Below are 26953 nucleotides of genomic sequence, written 5' to 3'. Positions count from 1 at the left end.
TATGTAAGCGTCAATATATACCTTGATGGTGCAGAAAAAAGACCATCTATTTTTTTAACCAATTTCCGAACTCTAAATGGGTGAATTTTGGCGAATTAAACGCCTTTATGTTTATCGCTCTGGAGGGGATGACGTCAGAATGTGACGTCGCCGAGGTAACACACCCACCATTTTCATTTTCAACCCATTGTAAACATTGGGTCTCAGCTCTGTTATTTTCCGTTTTTTCGACTATTTTTTTGGGAACCTTGGAGACATCATGCCTCGTCGGTGTGTTGTCGGAGGGTGTAACAACACTAACAGGGAGGGATTCAAGTTGCACCACTGGCCCGAATATGCCAAAGTGTGTGCCGCCAGGTTTGGGTTAAGATGTTTATAATGGGGATAATGTTCCCATTTAAAGGGGAACATTGTCACAATTTCAGAAGGGTTAAAACCAATAAAAATCAGTTCCCAGTGGCTTATTTTATTTTTCAAAGTTTTTTTCAAAATTTTACCCATCATGGAATATCCTGAAAAAAGGCTTTAAAGTGCCTGATTTTCGCTATCTGTAAATCCAGCCGTCTATTTTCCTGTGACGTCATCTAGTGACGCCAATACAAACAAAGCGGATAGAACAGCAAGATATAGTGACATTAGCTCGGATTCAGACTCGAATTTCCGCGGCTTAAGCGATTCAACAGATTACGCATGTATTGAAACGGATGGTTGGAGTGTGGAGGCAGAGAGCGAAAGCAAAATTGAAGAAGAAACTGAAGCTATTGAGCCATATCACGACGGACAAAGGCAACGCGGACGAATTCGGCGATTGCCTTCTAACAATTGCATCTTTTGACCACTGGAACAACTTAAAGGGGAACATTATCAGCAGACCTATGTAAGCGTCAATATATACCTTGATGGTGAAGAAAAAAGACTATATATTTTTTTAACCGATTTCCGAACTCTAAATGGGTGAATTTTGGCGAATGAAACACCTTTCTATTAGTCGCTCTTGGAGCGATGACGTGACAACATGACGTCATATAGGTAATCAATCCGCCATTTTCTCAACCACATTACCAACGAGTCAAATCAGCTCTGTTATTTTGCGTTTTTTCGACTGTTTTCTGTACCTTGGAGACATCATGCCTCATCGGTGTGTTGTCAGAGGGTGTAACAACACTAACAGGGACAGATTCAAGTTGACTTACGTGGAGTGTGCATCAATTAGCACGGCATGCTAATCGATGCTAACATGCTATTTAGGCTAGCTGTATGTACATATTGCATCGTTATGCCTCATTTGTAGCTATATTTGCATCCAGCCTTTCCCTCCACCCACATTTAATGCCAAACAAACACATACCAATCGACAGATTCAAGTTGCACCAGTGGTCAAAAGATGCGAAAGTCCCTCGTTTGGTCTGCACATTTTACCGGCAATGCTACGACAGAGATGGCACAGAGAAACGTGTGGATATCCTGCGACACTCAAAGCAGATGCATTTCCAACGATAAAGTCAACAAAATCACAAAGGTGAGTTTTGTTGATGTTATTGACTTATGTGCTAATCAGAAATATTTGGTCGCGGCATGACTGCCAGCTAATCGATGCTAACATGATACGTAAGCTAGCTGTACGTACATTTGTAGCTATATTTGCATCCAGTCTTTCTCTCCACCCACATTTAATGCCATACGAACACTTATCCATCGACGGATTTAAGTTGCTCCAGTGGTCAAAAGATGCAATCGTTGGTTAGAAGGCGATCGCCAAATAGCTTCAGTTTCTTCTTCAATTTTGTTTTCCCCTATCTGCCTCCACACTCCAACCATCTGTTTCAATATATGCGTAATCTGTTGGATCGCTTAAGCCGCTGAAATCCGAGTCTGAATCCGAGCTAATGTCGCAATATCTTGCTGTGCTAACCACCACCATGTTGTTTGTATTGGCATCACTAGATGATTTCACAGAAAAATGGACGGTGGATTTACAGATAGCGAAAATCAGGCACTTTAAAGCATTTTTTCGGGGTATTCCAAAATGGGTACATTTTTTTTTTAAACTAAGAAAAATAAAATAAGCCACTGGGAACTGATTTTTATTGGTTTTAACTCTTCTGAAATTGTGATAATGTTCCCCTTTAAATCTGTCGATTGGTAAGTGTTTGTTTGGCATTAAATGTGGGTGGAGGGAAAGGCTGGATGCAAATATAGCTACAAATGTACGTACAGGTAGCCTAAATAGCATGTTAGCATCAATTAGCTGGCAGTCATGCCATGCGCAAAAATGTCTGATTAGCACATAAGTCAATAACATCACCAAAACTCACTTTTGTGATTTCATTGACTTTATCGTTGGAAATGCATCTGCTTCGAGTGTCGCAGGATATCCACACATCTCTGTCGCAGCATCGCTATCGTCGGTAAAATGCGTAGAACAAACGAGGGACTTTCGCATCTTTTGACCACTGGTGCTACTTGAATCCGTCGATTGGTATGTGTTTGTTTGGCATTAAATGTGGGTGGAGGGAAAGGCTGGATGCAAACATAGCTACAAATGAGGCATAACGATGCAATATGTACATACAGCTAGCCTAAACAGCATGTTAGCATCGATTAGCATGCCGTGCTAATCGATGCACACTCCACGTAAGTCAACTTGAATCCGTCCCTGATCGTGTTGTTACACCCTCGACAACACACCAACGAGGCATGATGTCTCCAAGGTACGGAAAACTGTCGAAAAAACGGAAAGTAACGGAGCTGATTTGATGTGGTGTGTGTAATGTGTTTGAGAAAATGGCGGAATACTTCCCTTGGTAACGTCACGGGTGAAATGTCATTGCTTCGACAGTGAACAATTGAAAGGCGTTTCAATGGCCAAATTCACCCATTTAGAGTTCGGTAATCAGTTAAAAAAATATACGGTCTTTTTTCTGCACCATCAAGGTATATATTGACGCTTACATAGGTCTGCTGATAATGTTCCCCTTTAATGTGTCTTGTTTCCATGTTTGCATTTAAAATAGTTGACATTCATCATGATAGCTGTTAACTCGCGATTAGTAAGATGGTAGTTATTGATTAGCAGTGCGATGAGGGCTTTCTGCTGGTGAGTGATTAGCACTACAGTTAGAGCCACCTATCGCCAGGTAGAAATGAGCAGTTTCACCAACATTTTGATGTGAAACCATATTACTAACTGTCTGCTGTTTTACAGGATTCATGGAAGTTTATTGTCATAGCAGCACACGATACACATGAGATGGCACACAATTTAGTAGCAGGTGAACAATAGGATTGGTCCTGGTGGAGATCTACACTCTCAGTGCTTTTCTTCTTTATTCAGAGTCATGAATAAAGGTTTTTTTTAACTAAAACAACTAAGTAGGTTGAAAAATATTTCTGTATTTCTTGTAGTGTTTAAAATGTATGATTTTTTTCTTCAATGTTTGCCCTTTTTCTGGTTTGAACAACAGCCATCGAAAAAGTCTCTGCACATGCTTGTATTTATTTAACCGGTGGTCTTTTCCTCTGCGTTGTGTGTTGTTTATGAAGACGTTTCTCCACTGCACTTTACTGATAACACAGAATACAATTGTCATTAAAAACTTTGTGCCATCGTCGAGCCCCTACACCAGCGTTTCTCAAAGTGTGGAGCGGGCCCCACTGGTGGGGAATAGAGACATGACAGGTGGGGCGTGAGGAATGGGAGGAAATTTCAAGATTTTTTAAATTTTTTTAAATTATATTCTTAGATTTTTTTTTTTACTTTGCTTTCATTTTCTATACACACTGTAAATCACTTTGTGATTCTGTCTGTGAAATCTTTTCTATAAATAAATGTAAATGACTTATTTTTCCTCTAGGCTTTAAATTTCTAGGTAGGAGCGAAAGTTTGACAGACAGAGCAACAGTAACTAATGGGGGCGGGGCTAAGCAGAACAATCTTTCACGCGAATGGGTAGCAGGCTAATGTGTGGACCACAATTACACAAAATGGATACATTTGTGACTCGCACCTCAAAGGTCGTCGAGCCAGAGCCAGCGCCTGCGGAGAAACACAAATCTGACTAGCTTAATTAACCAAAAAGCCAACCGAAAAGAAAATATGACTAAGGGTATCCTGCTCTTGGATTCACGGCAACGGTGGTGGGGGCAGAGGAGAGACCCCTGTGTGTTGTGTGTCTAAAACCGCTAGCAGCAGACAGCATGAGACCCAACAAATTAAAGAGACACCTCGAGACCACACACCCCAATCACGTCAATAAGCCACTTTGGTTTCTTTCAAAGAAAACTGGCAGAGTAGTTCTTTTATTTATTATTGAACTTGATGCAAGTTATACCACAGCGGCACAGTTATTTTATTTATCATTGAACTTGATGTTATTTTATGTTATTGAGTTTGAATGTATACAACTTGAATGTTACTTGATGTTCAATAAATTTGAAAATGTTAAGCTCGGCATTAGCGTTCTGTTGGGGCTTGAAAACTCCCCCTTGTCCAAAGTGGGGGATGACAAAAAAAAGTTTGAGAACCACTGCCCTACACAAATATAATAATGAACCAGAAATCAATTAAAGTTCGGCGTGGCGCAGTGGGAGAGTGGCCGTGCGCAACCCGAGGGTCCCTGGTTCAAATCCCACCTAGTACCAACCTCGTCACGTCCGTTGTGTCCTGAGCAAGAAACTTCACCCTTGCTCCTGATGGGTGCTGGTTGGCGCCTTGCATGGCAGCTCCCTCCATCAGTGTGTGAATGTGTGTGTGAATGTGGAAGTAGTGTCAAAGCGCTTTGAGTACCTTGAAGGTAGAAAAGCGCTATACAAGTACAACCCATTTATTCTTAACAAGACAAAATATTTTCTGTCGTCGCATGGACGCCTACCTCTCCCGTTATTGTTGACAAAAAGGGAAGTTGGAGGGCGTGTCCAACGCATGTAAAAAGACAGGTGTCACAGTAATTATTGCAGTAGGAGGGAGAACGAGACAATGGTTCCACATTGACAAAACATCAAACAATATTCAGGTATTTACAAGGAACTTACATATTTTGTGTAATTATAAAAAATAATAAAAGATTAGAACATGCCTTATTTACAAGATGTAATTGACCCTGTTACATATATTTATTTTATTTTCAAAGAGTAGTTGTCGATTATTTCATGTTAGATACATTTGTCAACCATTGTTTTAAAACAAGTTTAAAATGCCTTTATTTTGAAAAAACACTGCAGTGGAGTAGGAAAGGGAATTTGCGGGCTTCTAGCGCATGCGCAAATGTACTTGAAGCCAAACAAAAAGACGAGGACCGCATGCTATGGTTGTTAAAGTCATATGATTCACAGCAAATATAGCAACACACATATCTTTATTTGCATTTTACAAAGCTAGGAAACGTGCATTGAGTTGGGAGCGATATCTGAAGTGAAGATTGAAGACGTGATAGAAGATGGACGACTACTGCTATGCTAAGATGGCGACGTCATGTCAAAGAGAAAGTGAAAGAGAATCAGCGCCACCAACTTCCAGCAAATCACCAACGGAGACAAAGACCAAAGATGAAGGTGAGTGAGTGGAAGTTTTGTCATTTGAAAACAATTTGAATTTCAAGCCCTGAGAAGAGTGTCGATGTGAAATTAGCCGACCTTGTTGAAGAATGTAAAGAAAGAGGCGCCATGATTGTTAGCTTGAAGAAGGCAGTGGAGTTCACATCAGAGGAGATGAAAGAATGCAAAAGTCACATGAAGAAAGTGGAAGAGCAAAATAAATAATGATGTGAAAGAAGAGATGTTGGGGAAGAGTAAGAGATGTGCAGTGTGTATACTTGCAGTGTGTATACGTGCAGTGTGTATACTTGCAGTGTGTATACGTGCAGTGTGTATACGTGCAGTGTGTATACGTGCAGTGTGTATACTTGCAGTGTGTATACTTGCAGTGTGTATACTTGCAGTGTGTATACGTGCAGTGTGTATACGTGCAGTGTGTATACTTGCAGTGTGTATACTTGCAGTGTGTATACTTGCAGTGTGTATACTTGCAGTGTGTATACGTGCAGTGTGTATACTTGCAGTGTGTATACTTGCAGTGTGTATACTTGCAGTGTGTATACTTGCAGTGTGTATACGTGCAGTGTGTATACTTGCAGTGTGTATACTTGCAGTGTGTATACTTGCAGTGTGTATACTTGCAGTGTGTATATTTGCAGTGTGTATACTTGCAGTGTGTATACTTGCAGTGTGTATACTTGCAGTGTGTATACGTGCAGTGTGTATACGTGCAGTGTGTATACTTGCAGTGTGTATACTTGCAGTGTGTATACTTGCAGTGTGTATACTTGCAGTGTGTATACTTGCAGTGTGTATACTTGCAGTGTGTATACTTGCAGTGTGTATACTTGCAGTGTGTATACTTGCAGTGTGTATACTTGCAGTGTGTATACGTGCAGTGTGTATACGTGCAGTGTGTATACTTGCAGTGTGTATACGTGCAGTGTGTATACGTGCAGTGTGTATACTTGCAGTGTGTATACTTGCAGTGTGTATACTTGCAGTGTGTATACTTGCAGTGTGTATACGTGCAGTGTGTATACTTGCAGTGTGTATACTTGCAGTGTGTATACTTGCAGTGTGTATACTTGCAGTGTGTATACTTGCAGTGTGTATACTTGCAGTGTGTATACTTGCAGTGTGTATACTTGCAGTGTGTATATTTGCAGTGTGTATACTTGCAGTGTGTATACTTGCAGTGTGTATACTTGCAGTGTGTATACGTGCAGTGTGTATACGTGCAGTGTGTATACTTGCAGTGTGTATACTTGCAGTGTGTATACTTGCAGTGTGTATACTTGCAGTGTGTATACTTGCAGTGTGTATACTTGCAGTGTGTATACTTGCAGTGTGTATACTTGCAGTGTGTATACTTGCAGTGTGTATACGTGCAGTGTGTATACTTGCAGTGTGTATACTTGCAGTGTGTATACTTGCAGTGTGTATACTTGCAGTGTGTATACTTGCAGTGTGTATACTTGCAGTGTGTATACTTGCAGTGTGTATACTTGCAGTGTGAATACTTGCAGTGTGTATACTTGCAGTGTGTATATTTGCAGTGTGTATACGTGCAGTGTGTATACTTGCAGTGTGTATACTTGCAGTGTGTATACTTGCAGTGTGAATACTTGCAGTGTGTATACTTGCAGTGTGTATATTTGCAGTGTGTATACGTGCAGTGTGTATACTTGCAGTGTGTATACTTGCAGTGTGTATACTTGCAGTGTGTATACTTGCAGTGTGAATACTTGCAGTGTGTATACTTGCAGTGTGTATATTTGCCGACCTTGAGACCTCCGATTTCAGGGGGTGGGGGGCGGTTTGGATGGGGGCGTGGTTAAGAGGGGATGACTAAATTTACAGCCAATTCACCAACTCCATCCATCCATCCATTTTCTACCACTTATTCCCTTTTGGGGTCGCGGGGGGCGCTGGCGTCTATCTCAGCTACAATCGGGCGGAAGGCGGTGTACACCCTGGACAAGTCTGGTCTGTGCTTTAAGAAAAATACAATTATTAAAGTGGAACATTATCACAATTTCAGAAGGGTTAAAACCAATAAAAATCAGTTCCCAGTGGCTTATTTTATTCTTCAAAGTTTTTTTCAAAATTTTACCCATCCCGGAATATCCCTAAAAAAAGCTTTAAAGTGACGGATTTTCGCTATCTGTGAAGCCACTGTCCATTTCCCTGTGACGTCACATAGCGATGCCAATACAAACAAATGGTGGATAGCACAGCAAGATATAGCGACATTAGCTCGAATTCAGACTCGGATTTCAGTGGCTTAAAGGGGAACATTATCAAAATTTCCGAAGGGTTAAAACCAATAAAAATCAGTTCCCAGTGGCTTATTTATTTTTTCGAAATTTAAAAAAAAATTGTACCCGTCCCGGAATATCCCTAAAAAAAGCTTTAAAGTGCTTGATTTTCGCTATTTGCTTAAGCCACTGTCCTTTTCCCTGTGACGTCACATAGCGATTCCAATACAAACAATGGCGAATAGCACAGCAAGATATAGCGACATTAGCTCGGATTCAGACTCGGATTTCAGCGGTTTAAGCGATTAAACAGATTACGCATGTTTTGAAACATATAGTTGGAGTATGGAGGCAGATAGCGAAAACTAAATTGAAGAAGAAACTGAAGCTATTGAGCGAATAGCTATTGACGCTATTTGGCCATCTTTGCGTTAGCATCGCCGGTAAAATGTGCGGACAAACCGATCAGGACTTTCGCATTGACACTGGATCAACTTAAATCCGTCGATTGGTAAGTGTTTGTTTGGCATTAAATGTGGGTAGAAGGAAACACTGGATGTAAATACAGTTTCAAATGTACATACAGGTAGCCTAAATAGCATGTTAGCATCGATTAGCTGGCAGTCATGCCGCGACCAAATATGTCTGATTAGCACATAAGTCAATAACATCAACAAAACTCACCTTTGTGATTATGTTGACTTTATCGTTGGGAATGCATCTGCTTTGAGTGTCGCAGGATATCCAGACATTTTTGCCATCTCTGTGCCATCTCTGTCATAGCATTGCCGGTAAAAACCAAATGGGGGACTTTTGCATCTCTTGACACTGGATCAACTTAAATCCGTCGATTGCTAAATGTTTGTTTGGCATTAAATGTGGGTGGAGGGAAAGGCTAGATGTAAATATAGCTACAAATGAAGCATAATGCTGCAATATGTACACACATTTAGCCTAAATAGCAAGTTAAAACCGATTAGCATGCCGTGCTAATCGATGCACATGCTACGTAAATCAACTTGAATCCGTCCCTGATCGTGTTGTTATACCCTCCGACAACACACCGGCGAGGCATGATGTCTCGGAAAACAGTCGAAAAAACTGAAAATAACAGAGGTGATTTGACTCGATGCGTCTGATGTGTAGGGAAAAATGCAGTTGAGTACCGATGTGACGTCGTCGCTGAGAGAGGCATAAACAGAAAGGCGTTTAATTCGCCAAAATTTAGAGTTCGGAAATTTGTTAAAAAAATATATGGTGTTTTTTCTGCACCATCAAGGTATATATCGACGCTTACATAGGTCGGGTGATAATGTTCCACTTTAAATCTGTCGATTGGTAAGTGTTTGTTTGGCATCAAATGTGGATGGAGGGAAAGGCTGCATGCAAATATAGCTACAAATGAGGCATAACGATGCAACATGTACATACAGTTAGCCTAAATAGCATGTTAGCATCAATTAGCATGCCGTGCTAATCGATGCACATTCTACGTGAATAAACTTGAATCCGTCCCTGATTCTGTTGTTACACCTTCCGACAACACACCAACGAAGCATGATGTCTCCAAGGTACGGAAAAAAGTCGAAAAAACGGAAAATAACAAAGCTGAGACGCAGTGTTTGTAATGTGTTTGAGAAAATGGCGGCTTTATTACCTAGGTGACGTCACGTTCTGACGTCATCGCTCCGAGAGCCATAAATAGAAAGGCATTTAATTCGCCAAAATTCACCCATTTTGAGTTCAGAAATCGTTTTTTTCTGCAACATCAAGGTATATATTGACGCTTACATAGGTCTGCTGATAATGTTCCCCTTTGACAGTTTAAGAACAACATTGTTCAACCAGCTATTGCAGAGAATTTTGAGATTTTACCATCTAAGGTCTATAATATCATCAAAAGGTTCAGACAATCTGGAGAAATCACTGCACGTAACATTGAATGCCCGTGACCTTGGATCCTTCTGGCGGTATTCCATCAAAAACTGACATCAGTGTGTAAATGATATCACAACATGGGCTCAGGAACACTTCAGAAAACCATTGTCAGTCACTGCAGTTGTAAGTGCAGTCTGTAAGTGCAAGTTAAAACTCTACTATGCACCGCAAAAGCCATTTATCAACAACACCCAGAAACACAGCAAAAGCCATTTATCAACAACACCCAGAAACACCGCCGGCTTCGCTGGACCCGAGCCCATCTAGGATGGATTGATGCAAAGTGGAAAAGTGTTCTGAGGTCTGACAAGTCCACATTTCAAATTGGCTTTGGAAACAGTGGACGTCAAAGAAAGAGGAAAAGAACCATCCGGATTGTTCTTGGCGCAAAGTTGAAAAGCCATCATCTGTGATGGTATGGGGGTGTATTAGTGACCAAGGCATGGGTAACTTACACATGTGTGAAGGCACCATTAATGCTGAAAGGTACATACAGTTTTTGGAGCAACATACATTGCCATCCAAGCAACGTTATCATGGACGCCCCTGCTTATTTATGCAAGACAATGCCAAGCCACATGTTATAACAGCATGGCTTTGACTTATGAGAGGAGTATGTGTGTTTGTGAGAATGTCAACGTGTTGTTGAGTGACTTCAGTGAGTGAGCGGGCGAGTAAAGAGAGAGCAGCAGGAGCAAAGGTGCTAATACTAATCACCACATTTGGCGAGAGTAGCGTATGTGTGTGTGTGCACCTTTAAGAGTAATAGTGTGTGGGGTGAGTGACGTGAGTAACATTAGGTTATATTAGATAGTACTTTATTGATTGTCAGCACAATCCCGTTCAAGATCAGACAAAACATTACAGGGAGACAGAAAAAGGATCGCTGATGAGTGAGTCAGATAGTCCAGTGCCCCTTTCAATAAAAAGGTGAGAAACTGAGAACAAGGGGAAAAAACTCATAGCCATAGCACACATAAAGACATTAATCAACACAACTGGCAACAGAGGGGGGGGGGGGGGGTGTGAGGGGCCACGAAGGTGTGTGTGTGTGTGTGTGTGTGTGTGTGTGTGTGTGTGTGTGTGTGTGTGTTGTGTCTATAGGCCCGGAGTCGCTCTGCAGGCAGTGCAAGCAAAGTTTAACTCCCGGGTGTTGTTGAGAAGGGAGGGAGGGTAGTCAGAGTGTCCCTCGCTGAGGTGTCCTTCAGGGATGTTTCCCAACAGCCTTTTTTCTGTTCTTGAGCAGCGTCAAGGCCATGCTAGGGAGTCAGATCGTAGATTAGGAATGTTGTTTTCCAAGCAAGCAGACATTTTCATGGCCTGTCTGCTCTAATCGTCCATGTCAGCTCTCAATCCAGTTTTTCCAATCCAGCAAGCCTCTCTATGATGTCATCCATCTTGTGATTTAGTTCAGAAATGGCCACAGTCTGTGATCCCACAGCTCGACCCAGGCCTTCCATTGCCAGGGACAGCCTTTGTAAGTGAGTGGGCGAGTAAGGAGAGGTAGTGGTAGCATGTGCAGGAGTGTTAATAGCATGATGGATGTCCGCTTGTGCCCTGTGGAAATAATAAATAAAGTGAGCAAGTTGTAACTAATCGACGGCCTCATCCTTCCGACCAAAAAGCGGAGCTTTATGGACCCAGTGTTACCCCCGACAAAAAATGGGCCCTGGAGGGAAGGTCTCCCCTGCGCTCCTCGACCACGGTCTGGGAGCCCACAAACAGGAAAGGTGTAAAGCAACCCTTGCAGAGCGGCGGCTCCCTGTTTAAAGTGTCACCTTTATTGTTAGTTTAGAAGCCCAAATACCTCCATATTGCACTTCACACACCCTCTTTATTAACCAGTAGAATTGTCCTTTGTTGCCTTTCTTCCTCTCCACGATGTTATTGCTTGTATGCACTTTGTGTGTGCGTTTTGACACACTCAACATCATGCGCCTCGGCTCTGTAGTCACCGCCACACAGCGGCATTCAGATGAAAGAACGGTACCCATACTTTTCAAAGGTGGTATAGTACCAATTTCAATTGATTAGTACCACGATACTTTATTAGTAGCAGTATACTGTACAACACTACTACACACACATACAGTACATAGAAGAAAATGTGTTTTTGTTGTTTGTGTCTTGCAGACGTCCAGCAGCTGATGAGTAATCCAGAAGAAGTTTCCCCTCAGTCAGGGGGGAGCTCCACTTTGAAGCAGGAGACTCCACAACCACCCTGCATTAAAAAGGAAGAGGAGGAACTCTGCATCACTCAGGAGGGAGAGTGTCTTCTAGGACGAGAGGAAGCTGATTACACCAAGTTTCCACTGACTGTTGTCTCTGTGAAGACTGAAGATGATGAAGAGAAACCACAAGTAGACAACCTCTTAGCTCCACTATCAGATAGTGAGGCTGAAGACGAAGTTGAAGTAACTTTGAGCAGCGATACAGACTGTGAAGGTGATATGAGGACTCACACTGACAACAAACACTCTGAATGCTCTTCAAAGAAGAGAGGTAAAACATGTTTGAGCTGCTCACTTTGTGCTGAAAGTTTTACTAACAAGAGCAATTTGACTCGACACATGAGAACACACACAGGAGATAAACCATTTAATTGTTCAGTTTGTGCTAAAAGCTTTTCTCAAAATAGCAATTTGACTAAACACATGAGAACTCACACTGGTGAAAAACCATTTAGTTGTTCAGTTTGTGGCAAAAGCTTTTCTCACACTAGCTATTTGACTAAACACACCAGAACACACACTGGTGAAAAAACATTTATTCGTTCAGTTTGTGGCAAAAGTTTTTCTCAAAATAGCTATTTGACTGAACACATGAGAACACACACTGGTAAAAAAACATTTAGTTGTTCAGTTTGTGGCAAAAGCTTTTATAAAAATTGCTATTTGACTAAACACACGAGAGCACACACTGGTGAAAAACCATTTAGTTGTTCAGTTTGTGGCAAAAGCTTTTCTCAAAATAGCAATTTGACTAAACACATGAGAACACACACTGGTAAAAAACCATTTAGTTGTTCAGTTTGTGGCAAAAGTTTTTCTAAAAATGGCTGTTTGACTGAACACATTAAAACACATAGGTGAAAAACCATTTAATTGTTCAGTTTTTGACAAAAGTTTTTCTTGAATTAGCTCTTTGACTGAACATATGAAAACACACACAGGTGTAAAACCATTTTGCTGTTCGATTTGTGGTGAAAACTTCTCCATTAAGAACCGTTTGACTCAACATATGAGAACACACACAGGTGAAAAACCATTTAGTTGTTCAGTTTGCTGTAAAAGGTTCACACAATATGCATACGCAGTAATACACAGTAGAACACACAAGGGAAAATAAGCAATTAGCTGTTTAGTTTGTGGTATGTTGCTCATATGTGGCGACATCCACCCTACCCAGGACCTCCTCACTGCTTCTTTCACAAATATCTGAGGTATTCATACTAACTTGGATTATTTGGAGCATAATCTTATCTACTCATGACCCCATGTCTTCTCTGTATCTGAAACCTTCCTGAACAGTAAGATAGATGATGCTTCAAGTGCTTGGTTACTCCTTCTTCAGTCCAGGGACCTGGGGCCTCATGTGTCAAGTTTGCGCATGCTCAAAAACCTGCACTACACCCTTTTTCACTGCAAAGTTGAAATGTATCAAAACTGATGTTGACGCATAAGTGATGCTGGGTAACTGTTTGCTTAACAAACTGCCAACTTTTCCTCCTCAGACTATTAATGTTCAAATCAGAGACATATGAACAATTAACCCCCCCCCAACCCCCACATCCCTTGACATTCGGGCATAACAGGTTCAATACGGCCTGAGATATGAGTTTGTGAAGTGAAAAATTCAGCTGCATTTTTAATGAAAGACTATTCTGTTGTAATTGTGTCTACTAGATGTCGCAATAGCAATTCTGTGAGGCAAGCAAATAGTTTATACCGGGGCGAGCAAGTAAACCAAGCAAGAGGTACACGGTAAAGCGGGGCTGTGACTCCTCCCCCTCCAGCCAACGTAAAAGAGGAGTAAAATAATCAATCAGTAACCCCACTTCAAATGCAGCATGAGACACTGCACACTGATATAGTTCTGTGAAAATGATTGTCTTCTGTGCAAATGTAAAGAAAGTGAACAGTGTGTGATTTACTGCAATACTGTCACTCTTTCAACTTTTTATTTGTGCTTTGTTGAAATTGTTCACACATTGCACTGCTTTTATTTTTCTATCAATACACATTATGTCTAGAAGACAGGAAGTAACTCAACACTCTTGAATAGTTTCTACCTCAGTGTGTATGGTTTGTTGAGTTAGCACAGGATTAATATGTGGAAATGACAAATGAGGTAGTTGATACATAGAATAGCTTTCATTCATGCTTTATTTTGTTTTTTGTTCATTCCAGATGGGTTGTGACTTAGATTTAATGTCAGTGGTTCTATTAAGTTCAAGTTCATTGGGTTCTTTGAGGTGTTTCTGAAAATGCACCATTTTTTCTCCTCTAAATGTTCAACTACAAACCCCATCTTCATATAAGATAGGAAATTGTGTTAGATGTAAATATAAACGGAATACAACGATTTGCAAATCATTTTCAAGCCATATTCAGTTGAATATGCTATAAAGACAACATATTTGATGTTAAAACAATTTTTTTTTTGAAAATAATCATTAACTTTAGAATTTGATGCCAGCAACACGTGACAAAGAAGTTGGGAAAGGTGGCAAAAAAAATTGATTAAGTTGAAGAATGCTCATCAAACACTTATTTGGAACACCCCACAGGTGTGCAGGCTAATTGGGAACAGGTGGGTGCCATGATTGGGTATAAAAGCAGCTTCCATGAAATGCTAAATAATTCACAAACAAGGATGGGGTGAGGGTCACCAATTTGTAAGTAAATTGTCGAACAGTTTTAGAACAACATTTCTCAACGAGCTATTGCAAGGAATTTAGGGATTTTACCATCTACGGTCTGTAAAATCATCAAAACGTTCAGACAATCTGGAGAAAACACTGCACGTAAGCGAATATATTACGGACTATTGATCCCTCAGGCGGTACTGCATCAAAAACCGAAATCAGTGTGTAAAGGATATCACCACATGGGCTCAGGAACACTTCATAAAACCACTGTCAGTAACTACAGTTTGTTGCTACATGCAAAGCGAAAGCCATTTATCAACAACACCCAGGAACGCCGCCGGCTTCGCTTGGCCCAAGCTCATCTAAGATGGACTGATGCAAAGTGGCAAAGTGTTCTATGGTCTGACAAGTCTACATTTCAAATTATATTTGGAAACTGTGGACGTGGTGTCCTCCGGAAATAAGAGGAAAATGATAATCCGGATTGTTATAGGCACAAAGTTGAAAAGCCAGCATCTGTGATGGTATGGGGGTGTATTAGTGCCCAAGGCATGGGTAACTTACACATGTGTGATGGTATGGGGGTGTATTAGTGCCCAAGGCATGGGTAACTTACACATCTGTGAAGGCACCATTAATGCTGAAAGGTCCATAGAGATTTTGGAGCAACATATGTTGTCATCCATGCAACGTTATCATAGACGCCCCTGCTTATTTCAGCAAAACAATGCCAATCCACGTGTAACAACAGGGTGGCTTCGTAGTAAAAAAAGTGTGGGTACTTTTCTGGCGCACCTGCAATCCAGACATGTCTCCCATCGAAAATGTGTGGCGCATTATGAAGCGTGAAATACGTCAACAAGACCCCGGACTGTTGAACGACTTAAACTGTACATCAAGCAAGAATGGTAAAGATTTCCACTTTCAAAGCTTCAACAATTAGTTTCCTCAGTTCTCAGATGTTTATTGAGTGTTGTTAAAAGAAAATGTGATGTAACACAGTGGTGAACATGCCCTTTCCCAACTACTTTGGCACATGTTGCAGCCATGAAATTCTAAGTTATTCATTGTTTTTGAAAAAAAAAAAAAAGTTTATGAGTTTAAACATCAAATATGTTGTCTTTGTAGTGCATTCAACTGAATATGAGTTGAAAATGATTTGCAAATCATTGTATTCTGTTTATATTTACATCAAACACAATTTCCCAACTCATATGGAAACGGGGTTTGTAATTTGAAATGTTTTGTCAAGAGGATTATGTGTGATGTGTACATTTTCAGAATGTGCTTGTTCTATTTTGGGTCAAAGTAAATCAAATAAATTAACCTGAAGTTGTCGTAGTTGTATTTTTAAGTTATCACTCCATTATTTTACCCGTCCTGCACACGTGGAAATAGATTTTCCTCCACGCAGCCCCTGAGCTAAAATTGGTTTGACTCTCCTGGTTTGGGTTAAGATGTTTGTAATGGGGAAAGACGTTAATGTGTCTTGTTTTCATGTTTGCATTTAAGATAGTTGACATTTGTTAACTGGTGATTAGTGATGTTAAGTGCCTAAGATGGTAGTTATTGATTAGCAGTGCGATGAGGGCTTTCTGCTGGTGAGTGATTAGCACTACAGTTAGAGCCACCTATCGCCAGGTAGAAATGAGCAGTTTCACCAACATTTTGATGTGAAACCATATTACTAACTGTCTGCTGTTTTACAGGATTCATGGAAGTTTATTGTCATAGCAGCACACGATACACATGAGATGGCACACAATTTAGTAGCAGGTGAACAATAGGATTGGTCCTGGTGGAGATCTACACTCTTAGTGCTTTTCTTCTTTATTCAGAGTCATGATTGGACTTTCTAAAGGTTTTTAACTAAAACAACTAAGTGGGTTGAAAAATATTTCAGTGTTTCTTGTAGTATTTAAAATGTATGCTTTTTAGTTGAGACAACCCCAAAAGGGATAAGCGGTAGTAAATGGATGGATGGATTAATTTTTGTCTTCGATGTATGACCTTTTTCTGGTTGGAACAACAGCAAATAAAAATGTCTGCACATGCTAGTATATATATATATTTTTTATTTTCAAAGAGTAGTTGTCGATTATTTAAAGGCCTACTGAAAGCCACTACTAGCGACCACGCAGTCTGATAGTTTATATATCAATGATGAAATATTAACATTGCAACACATGCCAATACGGCCGCTTTAGTTTACTAAATTACAATTTTAAATTTTCCACAGAGTTTCTAGTTGAAAACGTTGCGGAATGATGACGCGTATGACGTCGTCTCTTTTCATCGCATAATTACACAGTAATTTGGACATCTGTGTTGCTGAATCTTTTGAAATTTGTTCAATTAATAATGGAGACGTCAAAGAAGAATGCTGTCGGTGAAAAGTGGTGGATTGCAGCTGCCTTTAGCACCGAGACACAGCCGGTGTTTCTTTGTTTGTTGTGAAGCTTTAACACAGAGCGGTCAAGCGAACATGTTTCTCTACGTCAACCAGCAAGTTTTTGGATGGGAAAATTGTGATATTAAGTCGTCTCTTACCGGAGACTTCAGTGGATTAGGGGACCTCCTCCTGTAGCTCTCAAAAAGGCAGCTTTGATGTTGGCTCTTCGGCTTCTCTCAGAGACACTGGCGTTCACCGCGGCCATCCGACTTTTGAGGTATGACTTTATAATCTCACTAAAATACTATTAACACAATATGCAGATAAGGGATTTTCCAGAATTATTGGGTTGTACTTGCATAGCGCTTTTCTACCTTCAAGGTACTCAAAGCGCTTTGACACTACTTCCACATTTACCCATTCACACACACATTCACACACTGATGGAGGGAGCTGCCATGCAAGGCGCCAACCAGAACCCATCAGGAGCAAGGGTGAAGTGTCTTGCTCAGGACACAACAGACGTGACGAGGTTGGTACTAGGTGGGATTTGAACCAGGGACCCTCGGGTTGCGCACGGCCACTCTTCCACTGCACCACGCCGTCCCCTAGTTATCCTATTATTATCCTATTATTATTATCCTAGTAAATGTGTCGGAGTGGCACAGTGGGGAAGTAGCCGTGCGCAACCCGAGGGTACCTGGTTCAATCCCCACCTAGTACCAACCTCGTCACGTCCGTTGAGTCCTGAGCAAGACGCTTCACCCTTGCTCCTGATGGGTGCTGGTTGGCGCCTTGCATGGCAGCTCCCTCCATCAGTGTGTGAATGTGTGTGTAAATGTGGAAGTAGTGTTAAAGCGCTTTGAGTACCTTGAAGGTAGAAAAGCGCTATACAAGTACAACCCATTTATCATTTATTTATTTATTTAATTACATCTGAAACGGTCCCACTGCCGCCGCCCAGAGCCGTAGCTTTTTCCTTTTTTTTTCTTTTTCTTTTTGTTTTTAGTTCTTCACTCTAACTTTCCTCATCCACAAATCTTTCATCCTCGCTCAAATTAATGGGGAAATCGTCACTTTCTCGGTCTGAATAGCTCTAGCTATTGCTGGCTATGATTGTAAACAATGTGAGGATGTGAGGAGCCCTACAACCCGTGACGTCACGCGCACATCGTCTGCTACTTCTGGTACAGGCACTTTGGAGAAGTGGGTTGGATTGAGGTGTGATCTGGGGTGGAGGTCTAAAAGTACGGGACTAGCTTATTCTGGGATGTTTGGGGTCTAGATTTGAGGGTTTTAAAGGTGCTGGGGTACCAGGAGGTGCAAGCGTAATCGAAAAAGGGTTGAATGAGAGTTCCTGCTAGAATCATCAAGGTGCTTTTGTTGACCAGAGAGGAAATTCTGTAGAGGAATTTCGTTTTTTAGTTGACCTTTTTGATCACCTTGGTTGCCATTTTATCACAGGAAAGTTTAGCCTCTAGAATGGAACCTAAGTAGGTGATCTCATCCTTCCTGGTGATAACAATGTCACCCACTTTTATAGTCAAGTCACTGACTTTCTTAAGGTTGATATGGGACCCAAATAGGATGGATTCCGTTCATGTAAACATTGATCCATCATTCTGGCACGGCACTAAATGAAAGGCCATGAAACACTACACACACATACAGTGCATAAAAGAAAGTGTGTTTTTGTTGTTTGTGTCTTGCAGACGTCCAGCAGCTGATGGGTAATCCAGAAGAAGTTTCCCCTCAGTCAGGGGGGAGCTCCACTTTGAAGCAGGAGACTCCACAACCACCCTGCATTAAAAAGGAAGAGGAGGAACTCTGCATCACTCAGGAGGGAGAGTGTCTTCTAGGACGAGAGGAAGCTGATTACACCAAGTTGCAACTGAGTATTGTCTCTGTGAAGACTGAAGATGATGAAGAGAAACCACAAGTAGACAACCTCTTAGCTCCACTATCAGATAGTGAGGCTGAAGACGAGGTTGAAGAACCTTTGAGCAGCGATACAGACTGTGAAGGTGATATGAGGACTCACACTGACAACAAACACTCTGAATGCTCTTCAAAGAAGAGAGGTAAAACATGTTTGAGCTGCTCAGTTTGTGCTGAAAGTTTTACTAACAAGAGCAATTTAAATCGACACATGAGAACACACACAGGAGATAAACCATTCAATTGTTCAGTTTGTGCTAAAAGGTTTTCTGTTAAGTGGTATTTGACTGAACACATAAGAACACACACTGGTGAAAAACCATTTAATTGTTCAGTTTGTGGCAAAAGCTTTTCTCAAAATAGCAATCTGACTAAACACATGAGAAGACACACTGGTGAAAAACCATTTAGTTGTTCAGTTTGTGGCAAAAGCTTTTCTCAAAATAGCTATTTGACTGAACACATGAGAACACACACAGGTGAAAAACCATTTAGTTGTTCAGTTTGTGACAAAAGCTTTTCTCGAAATAGCTCTTTGACTGAGCACATGAGAACACACACAGGTGAAAAAACATTTAATTGTTCAGTTTGTGGCAAAATCTTTTCTCAAAATAACTCTTTAACTCTACACATGAGAACACACACAGGAGAAAAAACATTTATTTGTTCAGTTTGTGGTAAAAGCCTTTCTCTAAAATGCCGTTTGACTCAACACATGAGAACTCACACGGGTGAGAAACCATTTAATTGTTCAATTTGTGGCAAAAGCTTTTCTCAAACTAGCGATTTGACTCAACACAGAAGAACACACACAGGTGAAAAACCATTTAGTTGTACAGTGTGTGGCGAAAGCTTTTCTCGAAATTGCCGTTTGTCTCAACACATGAGAACACACACAGGTGAAAAACCATTTTGCTGTTCGTTTTGTGGTGAAACCTTTTCTATTAAGAACCGTTTGACTGAACACATGAGAACACACACAGGTGAAAAACCATTTAGTTGTTCAGTGTGCTGTAAAAGGTTCCCACATAAAGCAGACGCAGCAAAACACATGAGAACACACAAGGGAAAATAAGCAATTAGCTGTTTGGTTTTTGGTATGTTGCTCATATGTGGCGACATCCACCCTACCCAGGACCTCCTCACTGCTTCTTTCACAAATATCTGAGGTATGAACGTTGAGAGGAAAAAGGTTATTCTCTTTACTTTCACAAAATGTACAGAAAAGAAACAAAACTGTGGTCCCTCAACCAGGTACGGACTGAAGCGTGGGTTACCTGCACCGTTACACCTCTAGTAAACACAATTATAGACATGAACAAATTGACAGTTGTCAGCTGTGAGCATATATTACCTCCATCAAACATGGCGGAAATGTCTGTTACAAGATACTGTGCTAGTAAATAGTAGGGATGCAACTGTACTCGCTTAAAGTGTTGTTAATCAGGATCAGTTGGTATGCAATAAATACTTTTGATAATTTTTTTGCCATATTGCCCAGCCCTATTCCATCAGCATTTCAGCTCAGTTTCAGCATTTGGGCAGTTTCTACAGAAATGAGTTATGTTCATACTTTGTATTTTTTGTATAGCACTTGCAGTAGTGCTAATTGCTTGATCTGCTTGTCACTCAGCTTCTAAAACTTCTATCTCATCCTCTTTATATTCAGGCTCAAAAATATAAGGTTCTGGATCATAATTTGTCCCAAAGTCTTCTTTGATGGCGCTCATGAAGTCTGCCTTTATTAATAATAGTTGGTGGTGTTGTTGAAGGAAATAGCAAGCGCTGTGAGGCGTATGTGAAAAAAAATGTGCCGCAGTTTGCTTCAAATGATGAAAATACGTAAATATTACATGTTATTATGAATGTGTTATTACATAACATATATACTTAAGTGTGTATATAAAAAGTTGTTGGAAGCTTTTGAATATTTTTTATAGGCAAAATAGAGCGCGTCCCCATTACCTACATTGTCAGCTGACTTTTGCTAGTGTTTATTTATGAGTTAGAATCAGTGATGGGCAGTAGTGCACAACAAGTAGCGACGCTATGTAGCTTAACTACAGTTCCCAGTAGCGTGGTGTTAGTCTCGCTCCTTTTTGAACCCACAGTGATTCCTGTAGCTTAGCTTTTCTTCGACCATGTAGTGACGTAGCGTCCATCAAACGCTACAAAGAAAATTTACTCCTCAGACTGATTGATGTGCAAATCAGAGACATATGAACAATTAACCCCAAACACCCACAACCCAATCCCCACCTCATTCGACATTCAGGCATAACAGGTTCGAGATGAGTTTGTGAAGTGTAAAATTCAGCTGTCTTTTTTAAATGAAAGAAACTGCTGTTGTAAATGTGTCCACTGGATGTCGCAATATTAATTCTATTAGGCAAGCAAATGGTTTATACGGGGGCGCCCAAGTATGTCAAGCAAGAGGTACATGGTAATTGGGTTATACTTGTATGGTGCTTTTCTACCTTCAAGGTACTCAAAGCGCTTTGACACTATTTCCACATTCATCCATTCACACATTTTTTTCTTCAATGTTTGCCTTTTTTCTGGTTTGAACAACAGCCATCGAAAAAGTCTGTGCATGTGCTTATATATATATATATATATATATATATATATATATATATATATATATATATATGTATATATATGTATATATATATATATATATATATATATTTATATATATATATATATATGTATATATATATATATATATATATATATACACATATATATATATATATATATATGTATATATATATATATATATGTATATATATGTATATGTATATATATATATATATGTATGTATATATATATATATATATATGTATATGTATATATATATATATATACACATATATATATATATATTTTTAACTCTCAAGCAGTAGTTGAAGATTATTTGATGTTAGATACTTATGCCAACGTCGTTTTAAAACAATATTAAATTGCCTTTATTTTGAAAAAAAAATGTGGAAAAGGAAACGGAAGTTGCGGGCTTTTGGCGCATGCGCAAATGTACTTGAAGCCAAGCAAAACTACGAGGTCGTTCGGAGAATTTTCGAATTCACTATCTGAAAGTCATATGATTCACAGCAAATATAGCAACACTTATCTCAAGTCGTCTTTTCCAAAGTCACGGAACGTGCATTGAGTTTGGAGCGATATCTGAAGTGAAGATTGAAGACGTGATAGAAGATGGACGACTACTGCTATGCTAAGATGGTGACGTCATGTCAAAGAGAACATTCCAGCAAATCACCAACGGAGATAAAGACAGAAGATGAAGGTGAGTGACTTGAAGTTTTGTCATTTGAAATCTGTTTGAATACAAGCCCTTAAAATGTGAAATGAGTCGACCTTGTTGAAGAATGTAAAGAAAGAGCCGCCATGATTGTTAGCTTGAAGAAGGCAGTGGAGTTCACATCAGAGGAGATGAAAGAATGCAAAAGTCACATGAAGAAAGTGGAAGAGCAAAATAAATAATGATGTGAAAGAAGAGATGTTGTGGAAGAGTAAGAGACGTGCAGTGTGTGAAGAGAAGACTGGACCACATGTCTACATCAGTGTGTGAAGAGAAGACTGGACCACATGTCTACATCAGTGTGTGAAGAGAAGACTGGACCACATGTCTACATCAGTGTGTGAAGAGAAGACTGGACCACATGTCTACATCAGTGTGTGAAGAGAAGACTGGACCACATGTCTACATCAGTGTGTGAAGAGAAGACTGGACCACATGTCTACATCAGTGTGTGAAGAGAAGACTGGACCACATGTCTACATCAGTGTGTGAAGAGAAGACTGGACCACATGTCTACATCAGTGTGTGAAGAGAAGACTGGACCACATGTCTACATCAGTGTGTGAAGAGAAGACTGGACCACATGTCTACATCAGTGTGTGAAGAGAAGACTGGACCACATGTCTACATCAGTGTGTGAAGAGAAGACTGGACCACATGTCGACATCAACCTGCAGAGGATTGCAGCTCATAAAGAACAAGACAATAAAAAATGCTGCTATGTTCAAACACTAATAGTAAAATAAACTAGCTGCTAGTGTTTTTCTTATACTGTAAAGTTCACATTTGAATGATAGTAAAAAAAAAAGTAAGTTTAAGTTACAAACATCTGAGCCTTTGTATTTCTAATTCTTATCTTCTTGTTATTCTAAAAAAAAAGTTGTATTGAATTCCTTTGTTGGTGTTTTGGTATGGTATATTTTAATAACTGATATTTTATGTTAAAAATGTGTCTGAATTTAAACAAAGCCCCAAATTCGAAAAGCCAAATTTCAGGAGGGGGCAGCACGGTGGTAGAGGGGTTAGTGTGTCTGCCTCACAATACGAAGGTCCTGAGTAGACCTGGGTTTGATCCCGGGCTCGGGATCTTTCTGTGTGGATTTGCATGTTCCCCCCGTGACTGCGTGGGTTCCCTCCGGGTACTCCGGCTTCCTCTCACCTCCAAGGACATGCACCTGGGGATAGGCCCCTCCCACCTCCAAGGACATGCACCTGGGGATAGGCCCCTCCCACTTCCAAAGACATGCACCTGGGGATAGGTTGATTGGCAACACTAAATGGTCCCTAGTGTGTGAATGTGAGTGTGAATGTTGTGTCTGTCTGTGTTGGCCCTGTGATGAGGTAGCGACTTGTCCAGGGTGTACGCCGCCTTCCGCCAGATTGTAGCTGAGATAGGCTCCAGCGCCCCCCGCGACCCCAAAGGGAATAAGCTGCAGGAACTGGATGGATGGATGGAACTTTCAGGAGGGTATTGATTGATAGTTTTATTAGTAGATTGCACAGTACAGTACATATTCCGTACAATTGACCACTAAATGGTAACACCCGAATATGTTTTTCAACTCGTTTAAGTCGGGGTCCACGTTAATCAATTCATGATAACTTGTGGTATGACACGAATATTCAAGAAATGGAATTCAGAAAAATTGAAACAGAAAACCTGAATTACAAACCCCGTTTCCATAAGAGTTGGGAAATTGAGTTAGATGTAAATATAAACAGAATACAATGATTTGCAAATCCTTTTCAACCCATATTTAGTTGAATATGCTACAAAGACAAGATATTTGATGTTCAAACTCATAAACTTTAATTTTTTTTGCAAATAATAATTAACTTAGAATTCCATGGCTGCAACACATGCCAAAGTAGTTGGGAAAGGGCATGTTCACCACTGTGTTACATCACCTTTTCTTTTAACAACACTCAATAAACGTTTGGGAACTGAGGAAACTAATTGTTGAAGCTTTCAAAGTGGAATTCTTTCCCATTCTTGTTTTATGTAGAGCTTCAGTCGTTCAACAGTCCGGGGTCTCCGCTGTCCTATTTTACACTTCATAATGCGCCACACATTTTCCATGGGAGACAGGTCTGGACTGCAGGCGGGCCAGGAAAGTACCCGCACTCTTTTACTACGAAGCCACGCTGTAGTAACACATGGCTTGGCATTGTCTTGCTGAAATAAGCAGGGGTGTCCATGATAACGTTGCATGAATGACAACATATGTTGTTCCAAAACCTGTATGTACCTTTCAGCATTAATGGTGCCTTCACAGATGTGTAAGTTACCCATGCCTTGGGCACTAATACACCCCCATACCATCACACATGTGTAAGTTACCCATGCCTTGGGCACTAATACACCCCCATACCATCACACATGTGTAAGTTACCCATGCCTTGTTCACTAATACACCCCCATACCATCACACATGTGTAAGTTACCCATGTCTTGGTCACTAATACACCCCCATACCATCACACATGTGTAAGTTACCCATGCCTTGGTCACTAATACACCCCCATACCATCACACATGTGTAAGTTACCCATGCCTTGGGCACTAATGCACCCCCATACCATCACACATGTGTAAGTTACCCATGCCTTGGGCACTAATACACCCCCATACCATCACAGATGCTGACTTTTCAACTTTGCGCCTATAAAAATCTGCATGTCTATTTTCCTCTTTGTTCCGGAGGACACCACGTCCACAGTTTCCAAATATAATTTGAAATGTGGACTCGTCAGACCACAGAACACTTTTCCACTTTGCATCAGTCCATCTTAGATGATCTTGGGCCCAGCCAAGCCGGCGGCATTCCTTTGTGTTGTTGATAAATGGCTTTCGCTTTGCATAGTAGAGTTTTAACTTGCACTTAGAGATGTAGCGACCAACTGTAGTTACTGACAGTGGTTTTATGAAGTGTTCCTGAGCCCATGTGGTGATATCATTTACACACTGATGTCCGTTTTTGATGCAGTACCACCTGAGGAATCAAAGGTCCGTAATATCATCGCTTACGTGCAGTGATTTCTCCAGATTCTCTGAACCTTTTGATGATTTTACGGAGCGTAGATGGTAAAATCCCTAAATTCCTTGCAATAGCTCGTTGAGAAATGTTGTTCTAAAACTGTTCGACAATTTACTTACAAATTGGTGACCCTCACCCTAACCTTGTTTGTGAATCACTTAGCATTTCATGGAAGCTGCTTTTATAGCCAATCATGGCACCCACCTGTTCCCAATTAGCCTGCACACCTGTGGGATGTTCCATATAAGTGTTTGATGAGCATTCCTCAACTTTATAAGTATTTATTGCCACCTTTCCCAACTTCTTTGTCACATGTTGCTGGCATCAAATTCTAAAATTAATTACAATTTGAAAAAAAAAAAAATGTTTATCAGGTTGAACATCAAATATGTTGTCTTTGTAGCATATTCAACTGAATATGGCTTGAAATTGATTTACAAATCATCGTATTCCGTTTATATTTACGTCTAACACAATTTCCCAACTCCCATGGAAACGGGGTTTGTACAAACCCCAAAACCAGTGAAGTTGCCACCACGTGTAAATGGTAAATAAAAACAGGATACAATTATTTGCAAATTCCTTTCAATCGATATTCAATTGAATTGACTGCAAAGACAAGATATTTAACGTTCAAACTGGAAAACGTTGTTACTTTTTTGCAAATATTAGCTCATTTGAAATTTGATGCCTGCAACATGTTTCAAAAAAGCTGACAAAAGTGGCAAAAAAAACAAAAAAAAAACCCACGGGCGGACAGACTACTTGGGAACAGGTGGGTGCCTTGATTGGGTTTAAAAGTAGTTTCCATGAAATGCTCAGTCATTTACTAACAAAGATGGAGGGGAGGGTCACCAATTTGAGAACAATATGTGAGCAAACAGTTTAAGAACAACATTGTTCAACCAGCTATTGCAGAGAATTTAGAGATTTCACCATCTAAGGTCTATAATATCATCAAAAGGTTCAGAGAATCTGGAGAAATCACCAGACGTAACATTGAATGCCCGTGACCTTGGATCCTTCAGGCGGTATTCCATCAAAAACTGACATCAGTGTGTAAAGGATATCACCACATGGGCTCAGGAATACTTCAGAAAACTATTGTCAGTCACTGCAGTTGTAAGTGCAGTCTGTAAATGTAAGTTAAAACTCTACTATGTAGAGTATAACAGGGGTTACCACCCTTTTTTAAACCAAGAGCTACTTCTTGGGTACTGATTAATGTGAAGGGCTACCAGTTTGATACACACCTAAATAAATTACCAGAAATAGCCAATTTGCTCAATTTATCTCTAACTCTATGTTATTGTTAATAGTTAATTATATTTATCTTTGTGGAAACACTGATCATCTTAATGATTTCTCACAATAAATATATGTAGAAAAAAATAAAGGTATTTCTGTCAGTCATTCCGTTGTAAAACTTTTTTTCTTCTACAAAAGGTTTTTTGTAGAGAATAAATGATGAAAAAACACTTAATTGAACGGTTTAAAAGAGGAGAAAACACGAAAAAAAATTAAAATTAAAATTCTGAAACATTGTTTATCTTCAATTTCGACTCTTTAAAATTCAAAATTCAACCGAAAAAAAAAGAGAAAATCTGGCTGACTCGAATCTTTTTGAAAAAATTTAAAAAATAATTGGTAATTTTTCCTGAT

The 26953-nt window shown here is 40.1% G+C and overlaps 4 protein-coding genes across 5 annotated transcripts in view; all 4 read left to right on the top strand.

The window, feature by feature from the left end:
* LOC133553287 (zinc finger protein 239-like) overlaps window positions 1-26953 on the top strand; it is a 152771-nt gene that overhangs the window by 66337 nt on the left and 59481 nt on the right. The window lies entirely within an intron of this gene.
* LOC133556441 (gastrula zinc finger protein XlCGF57.1-like) overlaps window positions 1-26953 on the top strand; it is a 101174-nt gene that overhangs the window by 50974 nt on the left and 23247 nt on the right. The gene's annotated exons all lie outside the window — the stretch shown is intronic.
* Window positions 5232-16847, top strand: LOC133556264 (gastrula zinc finger protein XlCGF17.1-like). Its single transcript, XM_061906053.1, has 2 exons — window positions 5232-5550; window positions 11865-16847. The coding sequence occupies exons 1-2, from the start codon at window positions 5436-5438 to the stop codon at window positions 12821-12823; spliced, it is 1074 nt and encodes a 357-aa protein (XP_061762037.1). The 5' UTR covers window positions 5232-5435; the 3' UTR covers window positions 12824-16847.
* LOC133553954 (oocyte zinc finger protein XlCOF6.1-like) lies at window positions 18707-20415 on the top strand. Its single transcript, XM_061902304.1, has one exon. The coding sequence runs from the start codon at window positions 18720-18722 to the stop codon at window positions 20004-20006; it is 1287 nt and encodes a 428-aa protein (XP_061758288.1). The 5' UTR covers window positions 18707-18719; the 3' UTR covers window positions 20007-20415.

The sequence above is a fragment of the Nerophis ophidion genome, linkage group LG01 (assembly GCF_033978795.1).
Source record: "Nerophis ophidion isolate RoL-2023_Sa linkage group LG01, RoL_Noph_v1.0, whole genome shotgun sequence".
Lineage (NCBI taxonomy): Eukaryota > Metazoa > Chordata > Actinopteri > Syngnathiformes > Syngnathidae > Nerophis > Nerophis ophidion.
Note: the sequence above shows the minus strand (reverse complement) of the source record. Positions and strands in the feature narration are given on the sequence as shown.

Bases quoted from the DNA above. Each gene is read 5' to 3' on its own strand.
- LOC133553954 (XM_061902304.1), top strand. From the start codon at position 18,720: ATGGGTAATCCAGAAGAAGTTTCCCCTCAGTCAGGGGGGAGCTCCACT.
- LOC133556264 (XM_061906053.1), top strand. From the start codon at position 5,436: ATGGACGACTACTGCTATGCTAAGATGGCGACGTCATGTCAAAGAGAA. The intron at 5,551-11,864 runs GTGAGTGAGTGG...TGTGTCTTGCAG, and splicing joins GACAAAGACCAAAGATGAAG to ACGTCCAGCAGCTGATGAGT.